Source organism: Tachysurus vachellii, chromosome 6 (genome assembly GCF_030014155.1).
Source record: "Tachysurus vachellii isolate PV-2020 chromosome 6, HZAU_Pvac_v1, whole genome shotgun sequence".
In the NCBI taxonomy this organism is placed as follows: domain Eukaryota; kingdom Metazoa; phylum Chordata; class Actinopteri; order Siluriformes; family Bagridae; genus Tachysurus; species Tachysurus vachellii.
This window is the reverse complement of record NC_083465.1, coordinates 11,526,995-11,552,113: the sequence shown is the minus strand read 5'-3', so window position 1 is coordinate 11,552,113 and position 25,119 is coordinate 11,526,995. Positions and strand designations below refer to the sequence as shown.

Genomic DNA, 25,119 nt, shown 5'->3' with positions numbered 1-25,119 from the left:
TAATAATCTAAATAATCAAATAACTGAAAAGTTCCTAACCTTTTATTCCAGAATAACTCTTATGCATCCCTAAAATGGAAACATATGTCAAAGAATTGAGTTTTAATTTAGTTCTATTTACATAAACAAAATAACTTATTATTAATATTCCTGATAAGCTTGAAATGTGTAAATAAATGCTTTATGATTTCTCAATCAGGAGGTCAGGAGGATAAATGCAAAATTGCATTTGTCCTATTTTTTACATGTCAGTTGAAGGATTGACTATTTGTAAATTCGTCTTCAAATGCCACCTGTAAAACCGTGATAATCCCAATGGTCACACTCTAAACGAGTATAAAGCTCAGGATAACACAGCTATTTTCGCCACTCCCATGTCTTAAACCCCCTCCTCTTACTCACTTTCTTCTCCATTCTGTCATTCTCTGCCCTTCTCTTTCTCTCCCTACATTTTCCCAACCTACCTCTCTTTCTGCCTCTTCCTCTTATGCAGAGTTTGTGATCATTCCTCTCGATTGTTTATTAACCTACATAGATTGATGGCTAACTTGATGTGGATATGAACTACAGGGCATCTGGCTGTGTATGTCAGTGCTGTTGTTCAACGCATGAACATTATTCAGTGAATCCCCTTATTTGGACATTTGGATTCATACAAGTACTTGTGGACTTACAGATACTTACATTTTTGTCTTTGGGAAAAACCTGCTGTTTTTGAAATCTCTATCTTGTATCTACATGTCCTGCAGTTATATACACATTCTGTAGCCAGATTTTGATGAATGAGTGTGAGTGTATCCTTTACACAGTTGGAAAAGTCTGAGATTGCAGCTGCTTTCTCTTCTGGGAGGGAGAAGGAAGTAAGTGTGGATATTTGTGGAGTGTATGACCATATAACAGAGAGAGTCTTTGAATTGAGGTGAGTAACAGCTTCTGACTGCACACCATGGAAGGGTTTGATTTGGAGGGGAAACAGAAACGCTACTGCATTCGAGGGAAGCACGCCGCTCTAATATGCTTGGCTGTGATAGTGACAGGCGTTGCAGTGGGTCTTGGTGTGGGTCTGAGCCAGAAAACATCGTCCACTGATGAGGGCACCAAGCCAACACCAACACCAACAACACCCCCAACTACAAGCAGCCCGGTGATGGACAGGGGCCCCTGCAAACCCTCCAACAATACCAACGGTGGCTGGACCAATTTTCGTCTGCCTGACTACATCATACCAATCCACTATGATCTGCACCTGGAGCCCAACCTAGATACAGATGTTTATATTGGCAGTGTGGCTATCCATCTGAATCTGACTAAGGCCAGCAAGCACCTATGGCTACACATTCGAGAAACATATGTATCATCTATGCCCACACTGGAACTCAAGGGCCCAACTGGTACCACCTCCATTGGGCTGAAGGGGTGCTTTGAGTACACTCCACAGGAGTATGTAGTGATGGAAGCCACCGAGGAACTAAGGGCCACCAGCACAGATGAGTCCTACATCCTCACTCTGCAGTTCCAGGGCTGGCTGAATGGCTCTCTTGTCGGCTTCTACAAGACAACCTACGTTGAGAACGGAGAAATCAAGTTAGTGATGTTTCTATTTTGTCTCTGCTGTGGGAAATGTAGGATGACATTTGTATAAATATGTTGCTTCCACTATTTCATAGTGTGAGGGAAAATCGAATAGCACAAAAAATAACTGTGCTTTATTGCATTGATTTAATAAATTACAATCTCAACTCATCATCCTTCCTTAGAGTTTATACCAAAATTAGACATATCTGAATTACTTTCACCTAAAATAACATGTGTTTAGTGTGTTTTTAATCTTATAGTCTTACTTAGCAGTATATCTGACTTTTTTATGGTGTGAAAACAGACAACTGTGCAACTGCTTAGGAGCAGCTTTCACATTCCTTACAAGACCATTAGTGTTTAAGTGCAAAGATCAGAGCACAGATCACAGAAAATAACACACATGAAAGGCAGCAGAATGAGTTCTTGGGGGATCATGGCAGACAGAAAAAGGTCCCAGTGGATTGTTCAAAATCCTAGATCAAAAACATCTTTTGTAAATTTTGTAGATTTCTTGTAGAGGAAACGGCTGAAGTGAACTTATATTTCACTACGAGTAGCATAAAGCATGTGTGAAGTATGAAATTCCAGTGAGTAATGTGGAGGCACATGATTATCCAGTGATTTTTAGGGTGGAACTCTTGCCTTATGCGGCAGTAGCTCTTTATTATTTTATTTGGAGGTTGTGATAGATTTCACAGATTTCATAGCACAAGTAAACTAGAGCAGAAAACCAGATATTTACACGACACAGTTTAATCTTCTAAATTGTGGGATGTAAGTCTATATATTAGATCTGTCTACAATCAGCAATTTTTTTCTGCTGTACTCTAAAACAACAGGAGTTTAATCAAGTCTAAATTCATCTTCAGGGGACTTGAAACTGAAAGTGTCAGTGTGAGGGAGTGTTCATTTGGCAGACTGTAGAAGAAAAGTGTTGGGTTTACAAGTTCCTAATGTTCTCTTACAGAAAAATTGCAGCCACAGACCACGAACCCACCGATGCTCGTAAATCATTCCCCTGTTTTGATGAGCCGAACAAGAAAGCCACATTCAAAATTTCCATCACCCACGAAAAGGCTTATGAAGCCTTATCCAACATGCCAGTGGAGGTTTGCTGCACATGCTAAAAACATATTTAGAAGAAATTTATTTATATATATATATATATATATATATATATATATATATATATATATATATATATATATAAATTTCTTCAAAATATGTTTTTTTTTAATGGGGCAAAATATACATTCACACGTGTACTATATGTTTGTATACGTGTGAATGTATATTTTGCCCCATTCACTTTCCCTTATCTTTCTTACCTATTTAAGAAGCCTATCTACCAAATTAACTGACTGTTACTTTTATATGATTCCTAACAGAGTAATGTGTCAATTTCTGACAACAAGGCAAAAACCACTTTTATTACGTCAGTAAAGATGAGCACCTACTTGGTGTGTTTTGCAGTGCATCAGTTTGCTTATGTAGAACAAATGTCTAAACGAAACATTCCAGTAAGTACAATCTTCTTCAATCATTAGTGTATTCAGTGTTTATGTTTTTATCAAAGACAAGAGTAAAAGCCTGCTTGTGAGAGTCAGACTTTTCTGGAAGTCCTGTTTAATCTCTCCTCTTACCCTACAGCTTAGGATCTACGCCCAGCCTTCACAGATACACACTGCTGAATATGCTGCAATTGTCACTAAGATTATCTTTGACTATTTTGAAGAATACTTTGACATGGAATACTCTATTCCAAAACTTGGTAAATATGTTAGATTTACACACACACACACACACACACACACACACACACACACACACGTATACAGTACATAATATATATATATATATATATATCATACAGTATATGTAATATACTCAGCATGACTCCGTCAATTTAACTACATATATACATTATATTTAGCATGTTGAATAATATTAGTCCTGATTTTTTGGTACTGTCCTCTCTATGACATGCCATAATAGCTACAAAACAAACCAGTGTAATTTCTAATTGCAGATAAGATAGCAATCCCAGACTTTGGGACAGGTGCGATGGAAAATTGGGGCTTGATCACCTACAGAGAGAGCAACCTGCTGTATGACGAAAAGGAGTCTTCCTCTTATAATAAGCAACGTGTGGCCAGTGTCATTGCCCATGAACTTGTGCACCAGGTTAATGACTTGAGTATCATATAACAACCTTTAAAAATAATGTTTTAGAAGGTACCGCCGCATAAGTTACATGGTAACTTATCAAGCTCTTTTATGACAAAAGAGTCATTTGTCCCTTGTGATGAGCACAGCCACTGCTGGTTATGACCTTTGTATCACACCAGAACACTGATATGTTATATGATATTTAGATACAGGTTCAAGGATATTGGAAACAATCTGCATCCATAAAACAATCTAATTTTCAGAGATTTCTGGCAATGATGCCAGAGATTCAGTTTTTATCTCTTTTATGACAGTTTACAGTCCCTTTAATGGCTAAATCAAAATAAGGTCGATATGGTATATTGACTCAAGATAAATGTAATTGTCCTTCATCACTACATGATTGTCTGCACTGTACCTGCAGTGGTTTGGCAATATTGTGACAATGGACTGGTGGGATGATTTGTGGCTGAATGAGGGATTTGCCAGCTTTTTTGAGTATGTGGGAGTGGAGGAGGCTGAGCCCAGTTGGGGAATGGTAAGCCTGAACAATTACAATACATACAACTAAACGTTATACATTTTTATACAAATGGTGATTACATACAAAAGTTTGCTTTCAACAATTCTTTTCTCGACCAGCGTGAGATCATGCTCATTGATGACGTATTTCCTGTCATGGTTGATGATGCACTTCTTACTTCTCACCCCATCATTGTTGACGTGTCCACCCCTTCGGAAATCACTTCTGTGTTTGATGCCATCTCATACAGCAAGGTCTCTTTATGTCATGGCCTCATAACTGTTGCTGGTTAGCCACTGAAGCCATTTTTGTGTCTTTCTTTAATGCATGAATAAAAAAACAGTGTCCCTATGTTGACCTCTGTTTTTTTTAGGGAGCGTCTATTTTGAGAATGTTGGAGGACTGGATAGGCCGAGACAACTTTAGAGATGGCTGTCGGGTAATTTAATAAATATATATTTTGTCATGTCTACTACATCTGTCTGTGTATCATCAACGTATCCTGTATCCCCAACTCGAACCTTCATTACTTTCAACAGAAATATTTGAAAAGCTTCACTTTTCAAAATGCCAAGACATCAGATTTTTGGACTGCCCAGGCTGAGGTAACCATTTTATTGAAGGGAGCGTAAAAACAAAATAAACTTCTAAATGAAAAACGTCTATGTTTTTATAATAAACATTAATGTATTTCTAATTGCATGAATATGGATCATATTAGATAAGTGGGATGTCTGTAGCAGTTGTTATGGATACATGGACTAAACAGATGGGTTACCCAGTGCTAAGTCTTACTAATACAGATACAGAGGCTAATCTCAACCAAAAAAGGTTTCTCCTGGATCCTAATGCAGACCCAACACAGCCCAGCTCTCCTCTGGGGTGAGTCTGCTTACGTCATTATGTCCTTTATTATCTCTTTATTATTTCTTTGTCAAAATTTCCTTAATTTACATCATTTTAAAGCCACACTGTGCCTTCAGTTCAGAGGAGTTACTCTACTGAGAGATTGTTCATGATTAACCTCTCTCACAGCTACAAATGGAGTATTCCTGTGCAGTGGAAATCACTCAGTACCAACAAAAATGGCACTAAAATGTTTGATAAAGAACAAACAGGTACTAGTATGAAATCATGTTTCAGAATCAAGTTCATTTCATTAATATTATTATATAAATTTGTAAAACCAGAGATTAAGCAATTGTTTCTTTATAATTTTGCTTTCAGATGTAATTATTGAAAACTACTCCCCTGCTACTGATGGACTCATCAAAGTTAACAGCAACCACATGGGCTTTTACCGCGTCAATCACCCTGACGACATATGGACTGCCATCAGCCAGCAGCTGCTAAAAGACCACCTGGTTCTTCCTCCTCTGTTTATACCTCATTTATTGCTTATGGCTGCAATAACGTTCAACCATAAAAGTTTCTGAATTGTCAATGCCTGTTTTTTATGGCTTCATTGCAGGTCTTCAGTGCAGCAGACAGAAGCAGTTACATTGATGATGTATTCGCTTTAGCAAGGTATATTTATTCATCACAAACAGGGCCAATGACATCTGGTAGTGATATTTGATGGAAAGGCTAAAATCTAATATCTACAGTATCAATAGCTTGGCAATTAAACTATTAGGGTTGACCGATACATTATATCAAGAGTTCTCACTGATATTACTATTACTACTACTACTACTACTACTACTAACAACCACAGCAACAACAAACATAAGTGATTTTTTTTAGTTTTTCAAGCAAGTGTTTGATATTAACAGGGCAATAGCTTACTACTTACATTGATTTCACCGTATTTAAATACTTGAATGTTTAAAATAGTTAGTTTTTAATTTTCTTTTAACAATATATTTCCACAGGGCAGATGTAGTTCATTATAATAGAACTTTTGAATTACTCAAGTACTTGGCCAATGAGACAGAGTATATTGTGTGGGCCCGGGTTGACTCATCAATAGCCTATGTGAGGGACATGTTGGCAAGTAACCCCACACTCTATCCCCAGTTTCAGGTGAGTCTCTCAGGCTAAAACAACAATGCCTTTCTGGTGAAGGAAAAATATATACAGGCCCCTCTAAAAGTATATTGGAATGGCAAGACCATTTTTTTAATTTGTTGTTACAATACAAAAAGGCATTTGGGTTTAAAAAGAAATGATGAATATGATATAATAGATCAGAATTTTAGCATTCATTACCTGATATTTATGTTTAAATGTGTTAAACAAATCAAGGCATGAACGTTGCACCATGACAGACCATCCAATTTTTAAGTGAGCAGAATATAGTAAATGAAACTTTACAGAAATTAATGTAAATAACATTATATAATGTACATAACTTATTTTTGATTGTATAAATCAGCGAACCAATGACATCACCAAACTGTTGTCATCTTCTTGTTCTTGTTTGTTGTTCAATTTTTTGCAGAATCTGTTTTTGTGTTAGCAGTTTGTTTTGGTTCATCGTTCCTCACATGTTCATTGGATGCATGTCTCTGTAAATTCACAGACATTATGGGCTCTATATTTTTGCTCTTATTCAAATGGTGGATTGTGATACCTTCAACTCTGTTGGTGACACTGGCTGTGGTTTGTGGTTTTGCTAATCAGCACAAAAAGCTTCTGATCTCCATTTTGGTTTATTTTAAAACAACAAATTCAATCTTCACAGGAAAATCCAAAGCGGAAACCAAGAATAGACATTCAGAGCTATTAATTGTTTTAAATTAATTATTAAAACAATTAATAGCTCTGAATGTCTATTAATTATTAAAACAATTAATAGACATTCAGAGCTATTAATTGTTTTAATAATTAATTTAAAAAGACACACTTGAGCAAATCAGTCTTGCCATTCCAATACTTTTGGTGAGGACTGAAAATTCATGATTCTTAAGAAGATAACCAGTGTATATCAAGTATATGATATGCAATCTTGTTCTAATGAAATATTTCACTTCTCCATGATTAGAAACTTTTTCGTCAGCATGTACAGAGCATCTCTACAAAGTTGGGCTGGGACGATGTGGGCAACCAAACTGAAAGGTATGTGTTACTCGCCAGGCCTGAAAAGACACTAAACAGATATTTATACTCTGTGTATATGTGCATTTTATACTGTATATATATACACTAATTCTGGTGAATTTGTCTTGCATAGGCTTTTGAGGGAGACAGTGCTCAGCCTCGCATGCCAGATGGGTGATACAGCGACTCTCTCTGAGGCTTCTGGCATTTTTAAAAAGTGGATTAATGGTGAAATCAGGTAGAGTCAATGATGATACAAAAATATAATTAAGTCAAGTTGTTGAATAAGTAAAGTGAACAGGAGTTTTTGTCATTGTGAGTTCAGCAGTGTACCGGTGAATCTCAGGCTACTTGTTTACCAATATGGGATGAAGAATTCAGGAACAGAGCAAAGCTGGGAGATTATGTTTCAGAGGTATCTCAGTACCACACTCGCCCAAGAAAAAGACAAGCTGCTCTATGGCCTGGCATCTATAGAAAATGTTTCACTCCTCAACAGGTAAAACATTCAATAAAAATTACATAAGTGGGCAATATAAAGAGTTACTTTAGATAAAATTAGTGAGGGCAACATAGGGGTAGTTCTATGACGTGAATGTAGATCACCTCTATGACCAAATTGCAGTCAATGACTTTCCATTTCTAATCTATGGCTTCCTGTAAATGTTGCAAGCATCAGGAAACATGACTTACAATTTTTTTTATGACAGGCTTCTTGAGGCTTCTAAGAATGAGGCCATTGTGAGGAGTCAAGATTTGTTCACTCTGGTGCGATATGTATCCCTAAACAAGTATGGTGAGAGCATGGCTTGGGACTGGGTCACTCTTAACTGGGACTACCTAGTGAAAAGGTGAGTGTGTCATAACACAATGGTGAGAGATTTTTCATTAAAATTACAAATAAAGTTGGTAACACATCCTGTAAATCATGTTTGATGTTTCACAGCACAGATATCAAACAACAGATAAATAAAGTACAGTAGATACATGTTATCAGCTGGTCTTTATCTTGCTGTATCCTTATCTGATTTAGATACACAATTACGGACAGGAACTTAGGACGTCTGCTTAACAGAATCAGTACGTCATACAACACTGAGCTGCAGCTGTGGAAGGTAACACACACACACACACACACACACACACACACAATTTATAATGGGGGTTTTTGGATGCTTTGCTAGTTCATGTCCTAATGATTTCTACTAAGAAATCTATACCATTTATTTGTTCATTCATTCATTCATTCATTCATTCATTCATTCTGTTTTCAGATGGAACATTTTTTTGCCCTACACCCAAATGCTGGAGCAGGAGAGACACCCAGAAAGCAGGCTTTAGAGAGAGTGAAGAGCAATATTGAGTGGGTGAAGCGCAACGAAGACGAGATCCGCTCCTGGCTGGAACACAACGTGTCTTAAACATGTGTCACATTTAAGCACAAATTTAGTCAAATCACTCCTCGGTTATCAGAATTTTGTTTTCCAAGAAAATTAAGTCTTTACATTTTAAGTTGAGAGAAACTAAACTCATGAACCCACAGACATGATTAATCATAACAAGCACTAATGTTAATGTGTTTACACATTACAGCTGTGTTTTGTTCTAGATTCAGCATTAATCACTCTTACCTGGACATATGTTTAAGAAAAATAATTGTTTTGTATTTAAGAGCCGGTTGGTTGAACTAAAATAGTTCTAAAAAGGTTTATATGATTTATATGAGTTATATGATCATATGTTCTGAAGATTATCATTATTATTCAAAATAATTATTACACACTAAATGCATTATAAAACTAGAATTAATGTATTTACATTTAGTGTATTAAACAAAAATAACAGTGGGGTCAAAGATTTCATCACAACCTACAAATAATTTTCTTTCCTTTGAGTTAAGTCCTTACTGGAATATCTATGGTGATGAAGCGAAGTTCATTTCCACGCTGAAATTCTGTTTAAAAGAGGCTCTTCACATAATGCAATGTTTAAATTATATTTAGTGGCAAACAATCTACTACATCCTATGGTGCTAGGTAGTGTGAGCACACAGGGCTAAGCAAAGGACACGATGGGCTTTGTCGGCATTATTAGAGGTTACTGGTTAAGAGCCATTTGTGAGATCGTCATAGGAACTTGGTTGTTAATGGTGACATGTCGTCTGGTCTGGCAACGCAGCATCCCCATGATGGCTCTTCTGAACCTTAAGCATACAAAACAAACCAAATGTTAATGTAAATGTTGGCACGACCTGCTTACAAAAAATTCTTTAGCAAGAATTCATGTTCCAGACCAACTGAGCAAATTAGATTGACATTACTTCCTGTTGGCGATAACATAGATGCAGGGGTTGTAGAAGGTGGAAGATTTTGCAAAGAGTGGTGCGATGATGGCCATCGATGCAGGAATCGTTCTAGGATCGCCAAAAGATGCCCATAGACACACAACAGAGTATGGAGACCAGGCCACCAAGAACATCACAATCATCACAATAGACATCTGTAAACCACAGTTAGATAGCAAGCTAACAGCAACAACAGAATGAACACACATTAATTACATTTTAATACAAAAACATTTGCTTGCCTTAGTTACATCTATCTGGTCTGACCAATCGATGTTAATACTGTCCAGGCAGTTGCTTTCTTTGTACCTCTTCATGGTGACTGAAACATTGTAATAGCAATAGAACATGACAGAGAGTGGTATGATAAAGTTAACAGAAATCACAGCCATCGTGTAGGAGATAAAGGACCTGAGGGCACAGAGGGAAAGAAATTGGAATCGATGGTAAACGTGAACAGTTGTAGCACAATAGTATCACGTTTCCTAGGATAATAATGAAACATCACAGCAGTGAAATAGAGTTGAGCAGAGAAAGAAAAGAGTTGAATCAATGGCTAAATGTTCAGAGAGGTGAGTTGTAGCTGATGCCTCTATGAGGGCAACTCACGCATCATTGTTCCTCCAGTTGATAGTGCATGTGGCTCCAGTTGGATCAGGAGCATAACTAGCCCAACCTACAATGGGCATGGTGGACCAAAACACTGCGTTGAGCCATGCAGCCATAACCAACAGTGTATAGGAGTGTGTAGTCATCTTCTGGCCTACAAGCACGAAAAAGCACAATTTAGTCAAGTTGTTCTGAAAAAAGATTCTCTGTTGGAACACAAATATGTTCATACCTATATCAGGTCTGCAGATGCTTATATATCTATCAATGGCCACCACAGTGAGCAGCCCAATGCTGGCCATCCCAAAGAATATATTCAGGGCAGCATAGATCTACAAGAGAGATATCAATAGATGGCATAATCAACTTTCATAGTCAACTGGGTGCACAAAAAATTAATTAGTTCATGTTATCAATGAATAACAAAGTCACACGTTTAGAGCTCCTGCTAATGATAATGCAAGAAAACTGAAAAATAGAGGCGGGACAATACACTCCAATAAGGATTCAGATTGATTCACCATACTACCTCACATTCCAATTCAGTTTCAACTTTTAATGAAAAATTATGGCTGAAAAACTTTATTTCTAAATCAATATAAATCAATATATAAAATAACATGCATTTTTGTCTTTATAAAACAAAATAAATCAAACGTTTCTAAGAACATGTACATGTAAATGTATACAATCTACCAGAAATTTTATTGAATAAAGTCTCTGACCCAAAGGATATGATAGACTGAACCATAAAGAGTAATTGCGACTTAATCGTCATTTTATCTCAAAGAAATAAATCTCTAAATTCGCCTAAAATGCTCTGCTTCCATAAGCAGTTTGAAGTGACCTCTGAACTGTCAGTCACTTCAAAGAACAGATGTTAACACTATGGTTTGCAGATTGGGACCTCAAGTGTTCAAACAGTGTAACTCTATTAGATACTTAAGAAAGAATGCTGATTTCCTGCATCCAACTCTGCACACAATCAAGTTTAGCAAATAAAGTTAATAATTTTAATGTCCACAGATCATCACTTGGATAAAAACCATCAATTCTTTGATTTCAGCATATATGTCATCAGTAAATAAATATAGCAACAAACCTGACAACCAATGTGCCCAAATTTCCAGCTGCCATGCAGGTCAGAAGCAGCAGACATGGGGTAACCAATACCTGCTACACCAACATCAGTGAAAGCCAGATTAATGATGATGGCATTAGTGGCATTACGCAGCTCTTTAAACTTTGCAAACATAATCAGCACCACTAGGTTACTGGACAAACTGATCACACCTGCATACAGAAAGAAAGAAAAAAGAAAGGAAGTTGAATAGGTTCATACAAAGACATTTTTATAACAGTATTAATACGTTTTAATGTCTCATGAACAATCCAGCTGGTTAGATCTGGCCACTATACAAGCTACACTATACACGTTTTAAAACATCATGTATTTATCATAAAAATAAAACCCCAAAACCTCATAACATAAGCGGCACAAAAAGTACAGACTTGTAACAATAGGTCTACGCTATATATTACAACACTGTCAAATACACAATACTCTTTACATGCAGTAATGAGGTATCCAGCAACAATGTTGTGCTCCATTTGAGAGAAGACGCTTTTCCCACCAAAGCTCACGGGCTCACTTGACGAATTTAGGATTTCGGGTCCCATGTCTGAAAATACAATCAATCCCACTCCAAAAAGCACTGGTCAGATGTCGCTACTGTCCAGCCCAGTTCACATCGATGGATGGAACTTTCTCCAGCATGTTCAGCATGCAGTAAGGAGTGGAAGAGTGAGGAGAGAGGGAAAGGTTTGGAGATGAGGGTTGGGGGTTGAGGCCCTCTGAACGTTGCCAGGGTGACTGTGTGCCTGAAGTAAGTGAGGTGAATTCGACAAGGAGGATTAAGGTCTTTCTTTGGTTTACAAATACTGAAGAGCTCATTGTTTTTGTTCTAATCCTCACATTAAGGATTTTCATTCTTGCATAATTAGACTTGCAATCTAAAAAAAAAAAAAAAAAGACAAGAACAGCACATTCTCAGCTTTAATATCAGTACAGCCAAGCACCATGACAAACAACAACTTACACCAGCAAAGTTGTCACCAGCATACATGCAAGAAATAAGCAAAATCTTATTAGTTCCACCAGGAAGAGCAACTTTATCAACAAAGTTCTGCTTTTCACGAGCTAGGATATCCGCGCTGTGGCTCTGTGGTTTGCATGTTTGCCTTTTGCCTTCAGGGATGTTGGTTCATTTCTTGCCTTCAGCCTGTTTGCGTGGAGTTTGAATGTCCCCCCTCCCTGTGCTTCTGGGAGTTGCCTACTGCAGTTTCTTCCCCAGTCCAAAGAAGGAGTGTGAGAGTATGTGTCTGTCCCCTGACTTGTGCCCGAAGTCTACTGGGAAAGGCTCCAGGCTTCCCCCAACCATATGTAGAATGAGCTGTACAGAAAAGGATGGGATGGACAAGCATGGCCATAGTAAACTAGACTAGTACAAATATCTTGTTGTTGTTTTTAACAGGGATTAAAAGAAAAAAAAGAATAATCAACAACAGTAGAATTTAGGCTAGAATTTAGGCTATATCATCTTATAGATTTATTCACATTAATTGGAAAGTGGATTAGCTTGAGATAGTTTATCAATGCTGAGGTGAACATACAAAACTCTTCTACCTGCAGCACTGCTTTATACTTTAAGTTATTTCCGTCAGATCAGAGTAAATGCTTGAACATTTATAATTCATACATTGCTATACTGTAACTACCCTCAACTCAGACAGTAACTTCTTTTACTATAAAAAATTCTTTATAAAAATTTCTGTCATCATTTATAGTCTTCTGGTCTCATCTAACTTATCCAAACTAACTAACTGAGGCTTGATGAAGCTGATATGCGTCTGTTTAGGTTAAAAAAAAAAGGTAACACACTTTATTATTAATCAGAATCAGAATCAGAATCAGGTTTATCGGCCATGTGTGTTCACACACACAAGGCAATCTGGTTCCAGCTGTTTGTGCAAATTACTGCAGGTAACTTTTGTTTGTTTTGCATAAGTTTGCTTAACAAGAATAAGGAAGAAATGTAAACAGATTAAGGTGACAGAAGATCTGCTTCAGTGCAGCTCTGCTTGGTGCTATACTGTATATTTTTGAAATTACACTGATGTGTCAATAGAGGGCGCACTGAAACGCGTTCTCTCGATAGCAGGAAATTACGATTAGGGAAGTCTGTGTCATGTGATATATATATACATTGCGTGACGCAGAAAGCGTCAATAAAGGCCTAAATAAAGGTAACGACAGTTGTTTTGACTTACATTCTTCGTGTATTATTTGCATGAATGCATTTTAAAGACTGCTAACTGAGGTGTTGCTGTCTTATTTCGAAGTAAATAATGTAAATAAGCGTGTTGTTGCAGGAAGAGGCGCACGAGCACACACTAGTTTGCACCATGGCAGATGTAAGTACTGTAGGATTTTTATAGAAAGCATCTGATCTCCTTAGACATGCTTATAACGGATGTTGTGTTTTCAGGATTTGAAGAGGTACCTGTACAAACAGTTGCCAACGTAAGTTGTTTTGTTATGTTGTTATTTATTATATATTATGTTATCTATTGTGTTAGACCTTTTTTTGGCAACTCTTCAAATCAACACAGTGTTAAAAAAAAGTAAACAGTAAAAAAGTACAACTACTACTGCTTCTTCTTCTTTTATTATTATTATTATTATTTTTATTATTATTGTTGTTGTTTTTATTAGTATTGTTATTATTTTATTATTATTGTTGTTGTTGTGGTTATTTTTTTATTATTATTGTTGTTGTTGTTGTTGTTGTTGTTATTATGATATTATAATACAGGTCCTATTTTCTTTTACCAGGGTTGAGGGTCTCCATGCAATAGTCGTAACAGACAGGGATGGAGTTCCTGTAATCAAAGGTACTTAAACTCCATTTAATCATACAGAATATGGCCAAATGTTTGTGGACACCTGGAGCCTGTTTCAGAAAGCAGGTTAAGTGAAAACTCTGAGTATGTTAACCCTGAACTGAGGGAAACTCTGAGTTTTCCGTTTCAGAAAGGGAGGTAAGTTAAACCCGAGAAAGCAGGTTAAGTCAAGCCCGTTTCTGAAAGAGAGGTAACTTACACTCAGAGTCAGTTACCATAGTAACTTACTCTGTGAAACTAACCTGGTCGGAAGCAGGTTTTCTTCGGTAAACCCAGAGTTTCTGTCGGACTCTTCCCCTTTTTTTTAAAGGGGAAGTGACGTTTAAACACCTCATTCATTGCCCACATTTTAGTTACGCAGAGAGCAGCAAAGCGAATGTGGGATGTGGTAGCTCAGTGGTTAAGGTGTTGGACTACGTGTTGGATGGGTTCAAATCCCAGGTCCATCAAGCTTTTGTGGACACAATTGGTCAGTTGTAAAAGTTGAAACAAAATATAAGTCACTTTGGGTAAGGGGGTCTGCTAAATGCCGTAAATGTAAAATGAATGAAATGGCGTGTCCTTTTATGGACGATCCTGTTGATGAAGAGTCTGTATTAATTCGTTTAAGCCCAGAGTGGATTTTTGACACATCCCTATGCATTTTTATTTGAGCGGTACCGTTTTTCTTTACAGTCAATAAGGTCCATAATATAATCCATCCTAACATCAGCCATCGCGGCGTGCTCTTACATCCATCTAGCTTTGCGTTATCTTATGTTTCTTTGCAAATTGTAGTTTTGTGTATAACATCGGGGATGCAGAACATATTAGTAAGGCTACTGTTTGCAGAGCGGTCAGGAAAGTGTGCATCGCTCTTAAGCGCTTTCTGACCATTTTTGTGTTGTTTCCTAATAAAATAAAATTCTGTTCTTCCGGTTTCACCTCTGATATTATAACAGTTGGGAATTTACTCTAAAATAGTTCTTAATTACTAACTACAAATTACATCTTCAACCAGTCTAATTAGATTAATGTAATAATTACTATCTCTAGAAAGTATTGGTCTACTTATTAATTTGGTCTACTTACTTATTAATTACTTTCTAAATCCCAAATCAACATCAACCACTTAAACAATAAGGAGAGACAAGAAATGAACAATATACAATTGCATGAATTATCCTTGAATTGAACAAAGTGTGTAACTAGAGGGAGAAGTTTACATTTTAAAGGTATATTTTTATAAGTTTACATACTTTTAAAGGTATATTTTATTCATATCTATCTATATCTATCTATCTATCTATCTATCTATCTATCTATCTATATATATATATATATATATATATATATATATATATATATATATATATCTATCTATCTATCTATATCTATATATATATTGTTGCCTTTTTTTTTATTTTATTTTAAATACGTGTTAAAATTCTCCATATGCTTGCATAAGCACTTCCGGTTCTGCTTAACGCAGAGTCAGTCAACTTAGAGTTGATAAAACTAACTCTTTTCAGCTGTTCTGAAACCCATCTCAGGGTTTGTCAACTCAGAGTTCAAGTTTAAACTCAGAGTTGGTTGAACCTCCTTTCTGAAACGGCCCCCTGATCGTCACACCCATACGTTCCTTTTGAAAAACCTGTTCCAGATTGAGTCCAACATTTGCTTTTAATAACCCTTATTCTCATAAGAAGGATTTTTTACTAGATTCTGAAGTGCGGCTATGGGGTTTTGTGCTCATTCGGCCACAAGAACATTAGTGCCCTCAGCCGCTGATGTCCAGTGAGGAGGTCTGGGGTACAGTTTGTTTTCCGGTTCATCGCAAATGTGTGCAGTGGGGTTGAGTTCACTGCTTTATGCATGATACTCTAGTACACGTCTGCTCCAACTATTACACAAAATGTTTTAATGGACCTTGCTTAGTGCGCAGTGGCATTGTCGTGCTGAAAAACTTGTTTTAGCCTCTTAGTTTTCGTGAAGGGAAACTGTATACTCAATTATGTGATTCCATCTTTTTGGAAACAGTTTGGTGAAGGCCCATGTATGGCTGTGATGGTCAAGTGTAACAAATATTTAGCCATATATCATACATTTGTAACAGTATCTAAAATGTGGCTTGATTTAATTCCCCATTGTGCTTAAAAGGTCAAAAGTATGTGGTTGTGTTTTTTAGTTGCCAATGACAATGCTCCTGAATATGCGCTGCGACCAGGCTTTCTCTCAACATTTGCACTGGCCACAGATCAAGGCAGTAAGCTGGGTCTGTCCAAAAATAAGAGTATTATTTGCTACTACAACACGTATCAGGTATGGAGCTTCACAGCATCCACTCAGCTGAAATTCTTTCTTTGACTTGCTAATTGTTGTCACTGTTGTTTAATTGTTGTTGTTGATGATTTCAGATTGTGCAATTTAACCGATTACCTTTAGTGATCAGTTTTATTGCAAGCAGCAGTGCAAATACAGGTAAGTGAAAGAATGACAGCTAATGAGGCAGATAAATATTTTATTTGTGAACACTTTACAACTTTAGCTTGAAACACTGCCTGGAAAATACATGGTATTAATAGAGAGATTGTTTTTAACTCACAGACCTCTAAAATACAGTCCATTTTTAATGCACACTCATATTTGCATCATATGGTGATTCAGTTTTTTCATGTTATTTTTAGGTTTGATCATCAGTTTGGAGAAGGAGCTTGTTCCACTGATTGAGGAACTAAGACAGGTGGTTGAGGTTGCCTAGAAGACAGACAGTTATATAACTACTGCATAACTATATAACTATCTGGATCGGATCAAGACACACACATGCACCTTGGACATTGATGTTGGCTGTGAACCTGGATTTCATGTCAATTGCTCATGATGCTGTATGTTTCTCTTTTGAATGTAACACTGTCTGGTTGTATTTTAGATTTTTCTTCTAATTAATAAATTTGTTTATGACTTTGGTGTACAAAACCCAATTATTTGTTTGTTTATTTTTAGAGTTTTCTGAGGAAGCCAAACGAACACAGGTCATGCCACCTGACATGCGCAACACAAATGTTGGTGGATAACACAACTCGTTTGTATAAATAAGATAAATAATTATCACTCTGGATAAGGACATCTACCAAATGCTGTAAATGTTGCAGGCTGAGGATATGTTGAACAAAAAGTTCTGCCCAAACTTATTGCATAATTCAAATATTAACCATTGTCTCATAAATAAAGGGGATATTAATCTACTTCACACACTGTTCTCTAGAATATTCTGTAGAGACCATGTAAAGCGTTTGACTTCCTCCTTGTGTTAAAGAAACTTGAATTTAGCAATAGGGAATATAGGGAACAGCAGGTTTTGGTGCATCTGATCTGGTAAAATAGCCCCATGTTCCCACAAAAAGCAATTATAACTTAACTAATGACTCATATTGGGACTTATTAATGCTCATATCATTATAGATCCACATGTTTGACATTTTAGCAGATATTATGCGTTAAAGATATCTTCTGGGATTGTTCTAATGTAACAAAAGTATAAAAGTTGAAAGTCACTGTTGTCTGAAATTCCAGTTGTAGTTTTATGGTGTTTAAAATCTGTCCATCCTCATGTTCTGTGTTTACCAATACAGTATAAAGCATTGGATCAGCAAGGCCAGTTCTTTTGTTTTTGCTACACTGAAGACATTTGGGTTTGAGATTTCAGCTGTTATTTCCTGATATTTACATCTCCTCTGAACATGGCATCTTTAGTGTCAGTCCACTCTATTATTAGGTGAACAAAGATATAAGAACCAATAGACATAAAGTAACTAACACAACATTTGATTGTATATATTTTACTTGCAGTAACTGCATCAAGCCAAAGACCCACTGACATGACCAAACCGATGAATTCTCCTTCTGTGATGCTTTTCCAGGCTTATATGTCAGCTCCTTCCAGTTGTATGTTTTGGGGGTCTCACTCTTCAGTCTCCGCTTCAGGAGGTGAAATGCTGCTTAATTGGGTTAAGACCTGGTGGCCCTTTCTAAAACAGTTCACTTTTCCCACCTGATGAAGTGTTGTTTTGGACATTGACCTTTTCATTACTTTGGACTGTTGTGGGTTTTTTGCTCCACAGCTCTCACAATGATTGCATTGCTTGCTCTTCCAAAGACAGCTCCCTGGTCTTCATGTTGGTTTATCCTATTTAACAACAAATGCAGTACTCACAGGCAGAACCCAGAACCCATCAACCAAGACTAGACATTAAGTTAATTAATTAATTAAGTTAAGATATTAATTGTTTAAAAACTGAATCTAACAGCTGGACAACAAGCAACACCTGTAATAATGATTGATTGATCGTTTAAAAAAAATGGGTGGGTTCAAACAAAAGGTTCCATGTGTGACGTAGTTTAACAAATTTAGTTACGAAAGAAGAATTAGCCTTGTCATTCCAATACTTTCGGAGTAAGAAAATAAGACCATTTAATGAGGTAGAAGACAACAATGTAGGCACCTTTATATTTCTTACTTAGTAAAAGTTAAATTCCTGTTTCCATTCAGGGTTTTAGTATTGTATCAACACCTTGCAATGCATTGCACTGATGCGGCTGTGGACTACAAGCTTACTTAGTTACACCATTAATGACCATCTACGTAATAAAGTAATGCACCATCTACGTCCGGTCTTTCTTCCAGAGTCACATCTGAGATAGACACAGTCTTCACATTGCTCTGTGATGCCCTGACAAAAGGTTACATCTGCCACAGGAGCAAATAGAAACCTATAGCAGTAAGCAAAGACCAAAGTTCCTCCTATAAGATCATTCCTAACTGCCCTCATAGCTCACAATCCCAGTAGTTCCTTTTCTTCTTTTCCACATTCTGAACATCATCTTCCTTTTCTTATCTGTGACTGTAAAAAAGATGGGTGTAATAACTGTTAGGCAACGTAGGTAATCATTGTGACTATAACACATCTTACATCTGTTAAATTGAATGTCCTAATATATTATTATTAGAGTTTTTTGGTAACCTACCAATTTCCATCGTAATATCTTTATCCATTCATCAGCCTCCACACCTGATTTTGCACACAAATAAAACGTCCTCTCAGGGAACACTAGACTATTATAAAGTGGAAATAATGAGTGAGAGATGTGTAAAAAAACAACCATGGTGTTTTGTTATACATTATTTATGGAAAGTACTGTATTGTTATGGAAAGTATTATGTACTATTTTTTTTTTAGTAAGTGTGGGTGGTATAAAGACAACGAGTGGTAGGTAATTGCTGCCCTCTATGCCTACATGGTGGTGCGTCTAGTTGCACTTCCCCATTTTTAAGTTCAAGAGACAGAAAATAAATGGAAAACATATACCAAAACACGTCATACAGTGAGTATCAGCGTTCCTACCAGAAGCAGTTAACCCTGTCCTGGCTGTAATCGAACTGAACGGCAGAGCATGCTTTCAGGTCCAAGGTCCTAATAGGTTCTGGAAACTGACCGAGACAAATAAATAAATGAATAAATAAATGAATTGCACACTGCGCACTGATTACACTCAATGTTTTTTAGACTTACCATTTTGTCTTTGAAGTACTTTAGCTCATTTCTGTTCAGTGTGAACCATCTTTGTTTCCAGTTCTACAAGAAAACCTCATAATAATTACTCAAAGCATCTAAAAAAATGGTAATCTTAATATTATTAATTATTTACCACAGATCTGTTTGTAAATACACTTACCAACCACTATAATAATAATAATAATAATAATAATAATAATAATAATAATAATTTTTTCATTATTATTTTTATTAATGCAATAATTCATTGTGACAACAGCTCAACAGACAAATTCACACAGAATGAGGTCAAGCACTTTAGTTACTAGTTACTATCAGTTTTAAGGAAAAATTTATTTCCTTGACTCATTGTTGGTGTCAAATGGGCTCATTGTTGGTGTCAAATGGGCTCACCTTTCATAAAGGCTACAGTAACTCAAATAACCACACTTTAAAACTGTGGTGATCATAAAAGTATCTCACAACACACTAGGCTACAATAGCAAAAGTCCACATCAGATTCCACTCCTGTCAGCGAATTACATGAATTTGGGATGATGGACACAAGCTCAGAGAAACTTGACAGGTGAAAAATGTCTATTGTTGCTGCTCAAAAATAAAGATTGTACTATATAACATGGTGAAATTTTACATTACATTAATACCTTTACGATGCCTCCTTGTTTCACCAGATAGCCCTCTTTTGTGCCAAGCTACAAGAGTAAAAACAGATAATAGAAAAACACAGACTTTTGAATCATTTGTGTCAAATTACTTTTGATATTTGCCTAATGAGCAGCTTCATTACACAAGTTCTTTTATTTAGGGAACTCAACGGAACAATATTATTGAATATTATTGAATATTGAATATTAATTTTTATAATTAATGTATGGTCTTCAGTGATGTCCAAGATATATTTTGTAATGAAATCTGAGTTAAATAGATATCTTTTTTATTTACATCTTGTCTTATTATCATTTACTCTATCCAAAATTTTGTCCGATGACCTGTTGATAGGTCCGACTATGCCAGTGGGATTAACCTCTTCATTTCTTGGTAAGTGATGCAGCAACTCAAGGTTTCTAGGTTTTAATGCATAAACTACCATGCTTTCACTATCACGAGAAAAAAATATGTCCTATACAGTAGTTACATTACATTTTGGAACTTCTGCTCTCTCCACTACTTCTACGTTAGATTTCTCATAAATGGTTGGTGAGAGACGAAGCCACCGGCCATTTTTTTAAAAGAACAAAACTGAACTTTGGGGTATTGTGTATGAATGCGTAGTGAGATTTGCATCATAAAAAGATGTTTCAAACATTATGAAAACTTTAATACAAACTGTAAGGTGCTGTTAACGTACTGATGGAGCACTGGGGACCAAGTCTCTTTCGCTGCGTCCTGACTGTATAGCTGTGTGCACACACACAGACTCGTAAATGGATGGCTCCTCCACCTGGCGAGGGTATGGGAACCGCAGCACAATCAGGTTCCCTGTACAAAAATAATAACAGCGAGGAAATTGAGGACAGAGAATCAGACAGAAAAAAAGATTTATGTGTGTGTCTGTATGTTTGTGTGTCAAACCTGACTCACTGCCCAGCAGTGGCTGATTGGCCAGGTGACTGGTGAAGTCTTGAAGGGATGGAAACTCATTAAATCCAAAAGAATATCTCCCGTTCTGCCGCTGCACGTGGAAGTGCTTCACAGAGTCCTTTGCCCTGGTTAAATCAAACCACAACATTTATTACAAGAAGGGCTACTTAATGTTTCTCCTAACTCAATGTGCAAAACAACGAACAACATTCATGGCACAAAAGTAAGAGTTACACTAACCTGAGGAGTTGATGGCTTTGGCTACACAGCTGGACTAAATACTTATTAATAGTTTTTTAAATGTAATGTCAAACATACGTTATAACTCTGCCAGTGAATGATTAGCACAATATTGATCATCACTTGGCAGGATGATCAAGGATTTGAATACCTTTTCACATGGGCTTATTTTCACTGACCTTGACTGATAATAGTATCATGCTAAAAATAAGATTATAATTTTTCATAATAGGGAACTGAAACTGTTAACAGAAAAAAAGAAAAAAGTATTAGGCAAAAACTAAACTTAGAGGAATGCTCACTCATTCATTTTCTACCGCTTATCCGAACTACCTCGGGTCACGGGGAGCCTGTGCCTATCTCAGGCGTCATCGGGCATCAAGGCAGGATACACCCTGGACGGAGTGCCAACCCATCGCATGGCACACACACACTCTAATTCACTCACACAATCACACACTACGGACAATTTTCCAGAGATGCCAATCAACCTACCATGCATGTCTTTGGACTGGGGGAGGAAACCGGAGTACCCGGAGGAAACCCCTGAGGCACAGGGAGAACATGCAAACTCCACACACACAAGGTGGAGGCGGGAATCGAACCCCGACCCTGGAGGTGTGAGGCGAACGTGCTGCCCCCTTAGAGGAATGCAATGCACAAAAATGCTATTTTGTTTAATTATATGGTTTAATTAAATTAAACCAATTTTAAAAAATCTGTGTCTTAATCCTGATTAATACGAACAGTAAACACACTGACCATGGCAAAGAAAAGCTAATAGGCTTCGTACCCTATCAACAAGTTCATCATATTGTTGACAGTGTCCTCCAAAAAGCCAATCACAAATACAGGCATGAAATGTGAGCAAGCAGGTAACATGGGTAAATAAGATCTCAGGTTTGATTCAAACTTGAGATACAGGAGGAGAACTGGAAAAGAATCTAACCTGACAGAGAGGGCAAAGCATTCATGTCCCTTGTTGCTATTTCTGAGCAGAAAGCTCCCATCAACCCCATTTGACAAGAGTAGAGCCTCAGCTGCATGTCGAGACAAATCATAATGGTACCAACTAGAGAGAGAGAGAGAGATAGAGAGAGAGAGAGAGATGAGCCAGATCAGCCACAAATAATGTTGTTTGTCTTTTGTCTTGCCAAAAATCTGTGGCAGAATCATATTTATTGTTAGAAATCAGCATAATATCTTACTCTCAATACTCTTTTCATCCACATTACCATCCAAATGTCATATTACCCTCCCCTCAACACACACGTGCATTAAATGTTAAGGTGTTTTCACATGTACAGTATCCGCTAACATATACAGTATGTGCTTTATGTTTAACATGCTCATTCCTTCAGTTTCTGATGAGGCGGGATTCCAGTCCATCACAGGGCACTATGCACGCACACACGCACACACACACACACACACATTCATACAGGTGGGACATATCAGTGACCTTGAAAAATGGGAGGAAACCAGAGAACCCAGAAAAAACCACTCTAATACAAAAAGAAGAATAAAAACCCAAGCGCAGGATCAAACCGGGGACCTGGAGCTGTGAGGAGACAATGTGCCACCATGCCACCAGACAGTTTACACAACCATTAAACACAACCTATTTAAAAGTAAAGGCACCAAGACACATGTTAAACATATAAATAATGAGAGTCCTTGTTGTCCAGAGGCATATCAACTGACGTGTTAGTAGGGAAATACCCAGGCTAAGAGAAATTGACCTTTACACAAAAAACATAATAATAACCCAATGACAATGTAGTTATACATGCACAGTTTTCTGGCATGACATAATAAATCCCTTACATCACAAAAATAGAACATTTCTCTTAGAAGTCATTTATTCCTACTTTATTGCCAAAATACATTTACACTTTAACAGACATGGTTTCAGAGGCATGTTTACAGCTCTGTGTTCTTTAGAGCGTATCTAAAGTCAGAGACTCGTTTCCTCATACTGCAGCTCATCATCACTGTTGTTTTTTTTTCCAGCATGAAACTTACAAGCCTGACATGTAAATAACTTTGTAGACTAATGAACCATAACTTGCATTTGTACACAGAAAGTCTATAGTTTCTCTACAGGAACTCTATAGTTACTCTGCTTGTTTACTGATATATAGTTACATAGATATATAAATATATAGTTACATATATATATATAGTTTTGTTTACAGTAATATATGATAAAAGTTCAAACAGCCTTATGTTTAATATGCTGGTTGTTTATTTATAAAGTAACCGACTCACCTAACCGACTCCAACTCGTCCATGTCTTCTGGGCCACTAAGTGTAGAGCTGCAGACACTCATTGCGGCTTTTGTGTGAGATTTAGAGAGAAAATGATACTTCAGCAGAACAGACAAGTCTGAGAAATCTAAAAGCGGTGAAGAGGAAACTGAACCTGTCACACAGACATGGCCACAAGCAACAGACACGCCCACATACCGACGGCCACGCCCACACCTTTATGTGGTTCACTAGCTCTTAACAACGTGGAAGTAGATGACGTCACGGAGCGCAAGTCTGCCTTTAAGTGTTATACAAGTAAGTGATAGGCTATATAGTATACAGTATACACACACACACACACACACACACATATGTGTATATATATAAAAGTATGGACAGCTGACCATCACACATTGAGAGAAGCACACAATTGTATAACTAATGCTGTAGCATAGTTTATTCTCTCACTGGATCCAATGAGACAAAACGTGTACTATTACATTGATGCCCCTCTGTGCAAAGTGAACTCTCTTAAAGGTGCCCTTCCACACAAAACCATTTTTACTTTGATTTTTTTGATATGTGTTAGGTCCATATGTGTTTGTGTTGTGTCGTGAATGTGAACACGATCTGTTACCTCCCCGGTCAGTTCTAGCCACTTAAAAGAAATAAGGGGAGAAATCAGGTCAGTTGGAAAAGCTGCTCAGTGTGACGTCGTAATGATTGAGCTCATTACTATTCATGAGCTCTCCCACTTGAGACCGCGCCCCCAGAATTCGTGTAGCTCAGTGAGTTTCCTATACAGCAAGGATGACTGAACGTCAATGGGCTTGTGAAGAAGCCATTCTGCCGCAATTAAAGGGGATTGTAAACAAAGCTCCTCTAGCCTAGGTTACTTATTGCGCTGGGTGAATGAATAGTCATGCTCTCATATCCTAGCGGTTAGCCAATCGGAGCCAAGCAGCATAGCTCATTTGAATATTCATGAGAACTGGCGCAAATCGAGCTGAGTCTTCCTGCAGGCTTTCTATACCACTCTAGAATGGCTTGAAACAAGGTAACCAAGGCATTATTTCCACAAAAAAAGTTACAGAGTCCATGGTAAACTTCAGACATTACCACAAACGTAATGAAATACGTGTGGCAGGGCATGTTTAAGACATATGGCTTGTTAAGGTGAAAACCCTTCCAAGAAGTGTGAAGGTTATTAAAATAGGGATATAGGATGCATCAATATGGAACAGGATGTTTTAAAATGTAGT

The 25,119-nt window shown here is 37.1% G+C and overlaps 5 protein-coding genes across 6 annotated transcripts; 2 read left to right on the top strand and 3 right to left on the bottom strand.

The window, feature by feature from the left end:
• Positions 1–456: 456 nt before the first annotated feature.
• enpep (glutamyl aminopeptidase) lies at positions 457–11,019 on the top strand. Its single transcript, XM_060872204.1, has 20 exons — positions 457–1,584; positions 2,546–2,687; positions 2,967–3,098; positions 3,229–3,349; positions 3,608–3,762; positions 4,172–4,285; positions 4,390–4,524; positions 4,644–4,709; positions 4,810–4,875; positions 4,992–5,152; positions 5,306–5,388; positions 5,498–5,634; positions 5,742–5,797; positions 6,145–6,295; positions 7,257–7,330; positions 7,446–7,550; positions 7,638–7,811; positions 8,023–8,163; positions 8,346–8,427; positions 8,587–11,019. The coding sequence occupies exons 1-20, from the start codon at positions 947–949 to the stop codon at positions 8,731–8,733; spliced, it is 2,880 nt and encodes a 959-aa protein (XP_060728187.1). The 5' UTR covers positions 457–946; the 3' UTR covers positions 8,734–11,019.
• Positions 8,934–11,043, bottom strand: LOC132846780 (visual pigment-like receptor peropsin). Its single transcript, XM_060871498.1, has 6 exons — positions 11,014–11,043; positions 10,498–10,597; positions 10,266–10,419; positions 9,899–10,067; positions 9,633–9,811; positions 8,934–9,515 (listed from the first exon to the last, which is right to left on the bottom strand). The coding sequence occupies exons 1-6, from the start codon at positions 11,041–11,043 to the stop codon at positions 9,410–9,412; spliced, it is 738 nt and encodes a 245-aa protein (XP_060727481.1). The 3' UTR covers positions 8,934–9,409.
• Positions 11,044–11,289: 246 nt separating this feature from the next.
• LOC132847177 (visual pigment-like receptor peropsin) lies at positions 11,290–12,280 on the bottom strand. Its single transcript, XM_060872209.1, has 2 exons — positions 11,837–12,280; positions 11,290–11,558 (listed from the first exon to the last, which is right to left on the bottom strand). The coding sequence occupies exons 1-2, from the start codon at positions 11,943–11,945 to the stop codon at positions 11,314–11,316; spliced, it is 354 nt and encodes a 117-aa protein (XP_060728192.1). The 5' UTR covers positions 11,946–12,280; the 3' UTR covers positions 11,290–11,313.
• Positions 12,281–13,485: 1,205 nt separating this feature from the next.
• On the top strand, positions 13,486–17,186 carry lamtor3 (late endosomal/lysosomal adaptor, MAPK and MTOR activator 3). The gene is made up of 7 exons (XM_060872208.1): positions 13,486–13,571; positions 13,698–13,739; positions 13,814–13,848; positions 14,161–14,219; positions 16,396–16,529; positions 16,625–16,688; positions 16,895–17,186. Exons 2-7 carry the CDS (start codon positions 13,731–13,733, stop codon positions 16,966–16,968), a joined length of 375 nt encoding a protein of 124 aa, XP_060728191.1. The 5' UTR covers positions 13,486–13,571; positions 13,698–13,730; the 3' UTR covers positions 16,969–17,186.
• On the bottom strand, positions 16,712–24,043 carry dapp1 (dual adaptor of phosphotyrosine and 3-phosphoinositides). Of its 2 annotated transcripts, none has more exons than XM_060872205.1 (9): positions 23,876–24,043; positions 22,554–22,676; positions 21,356–21,489; positions 21,132–21,262; positions 20,428–20,475; positions 19,781–19,843; positions 19,613–19,698; positions 19,236–19,323; positions 16,712–19,111 (listed from the first exon to the last, which is right to left on the bottom strand). In XM_060872205.1, the coding sequence occupies exons 1-9, from the start codon at positions 23,935–23,937 to the stop codon at positions 19,088–19,090; spliced, it is 759 nt and encodes a 252-aa protein (XP_060728188.1). In that variant the 5' UTR covers positions 23,938–24,043; the 3' UTR covers positions 16,712–19,087. The 2 variants fall into 2 exon arrangements, with proteins under 2 accessions (XP_060728188.1, XP_060728190.1); XM_060872207.1 differs by lacking the exon at positions 23,876–24,043 and adding an exon at positions 23,532–23,758.
• Between the last annotated feature and the right edge of the window lie 1,076 nt (positions 24,044–25,119).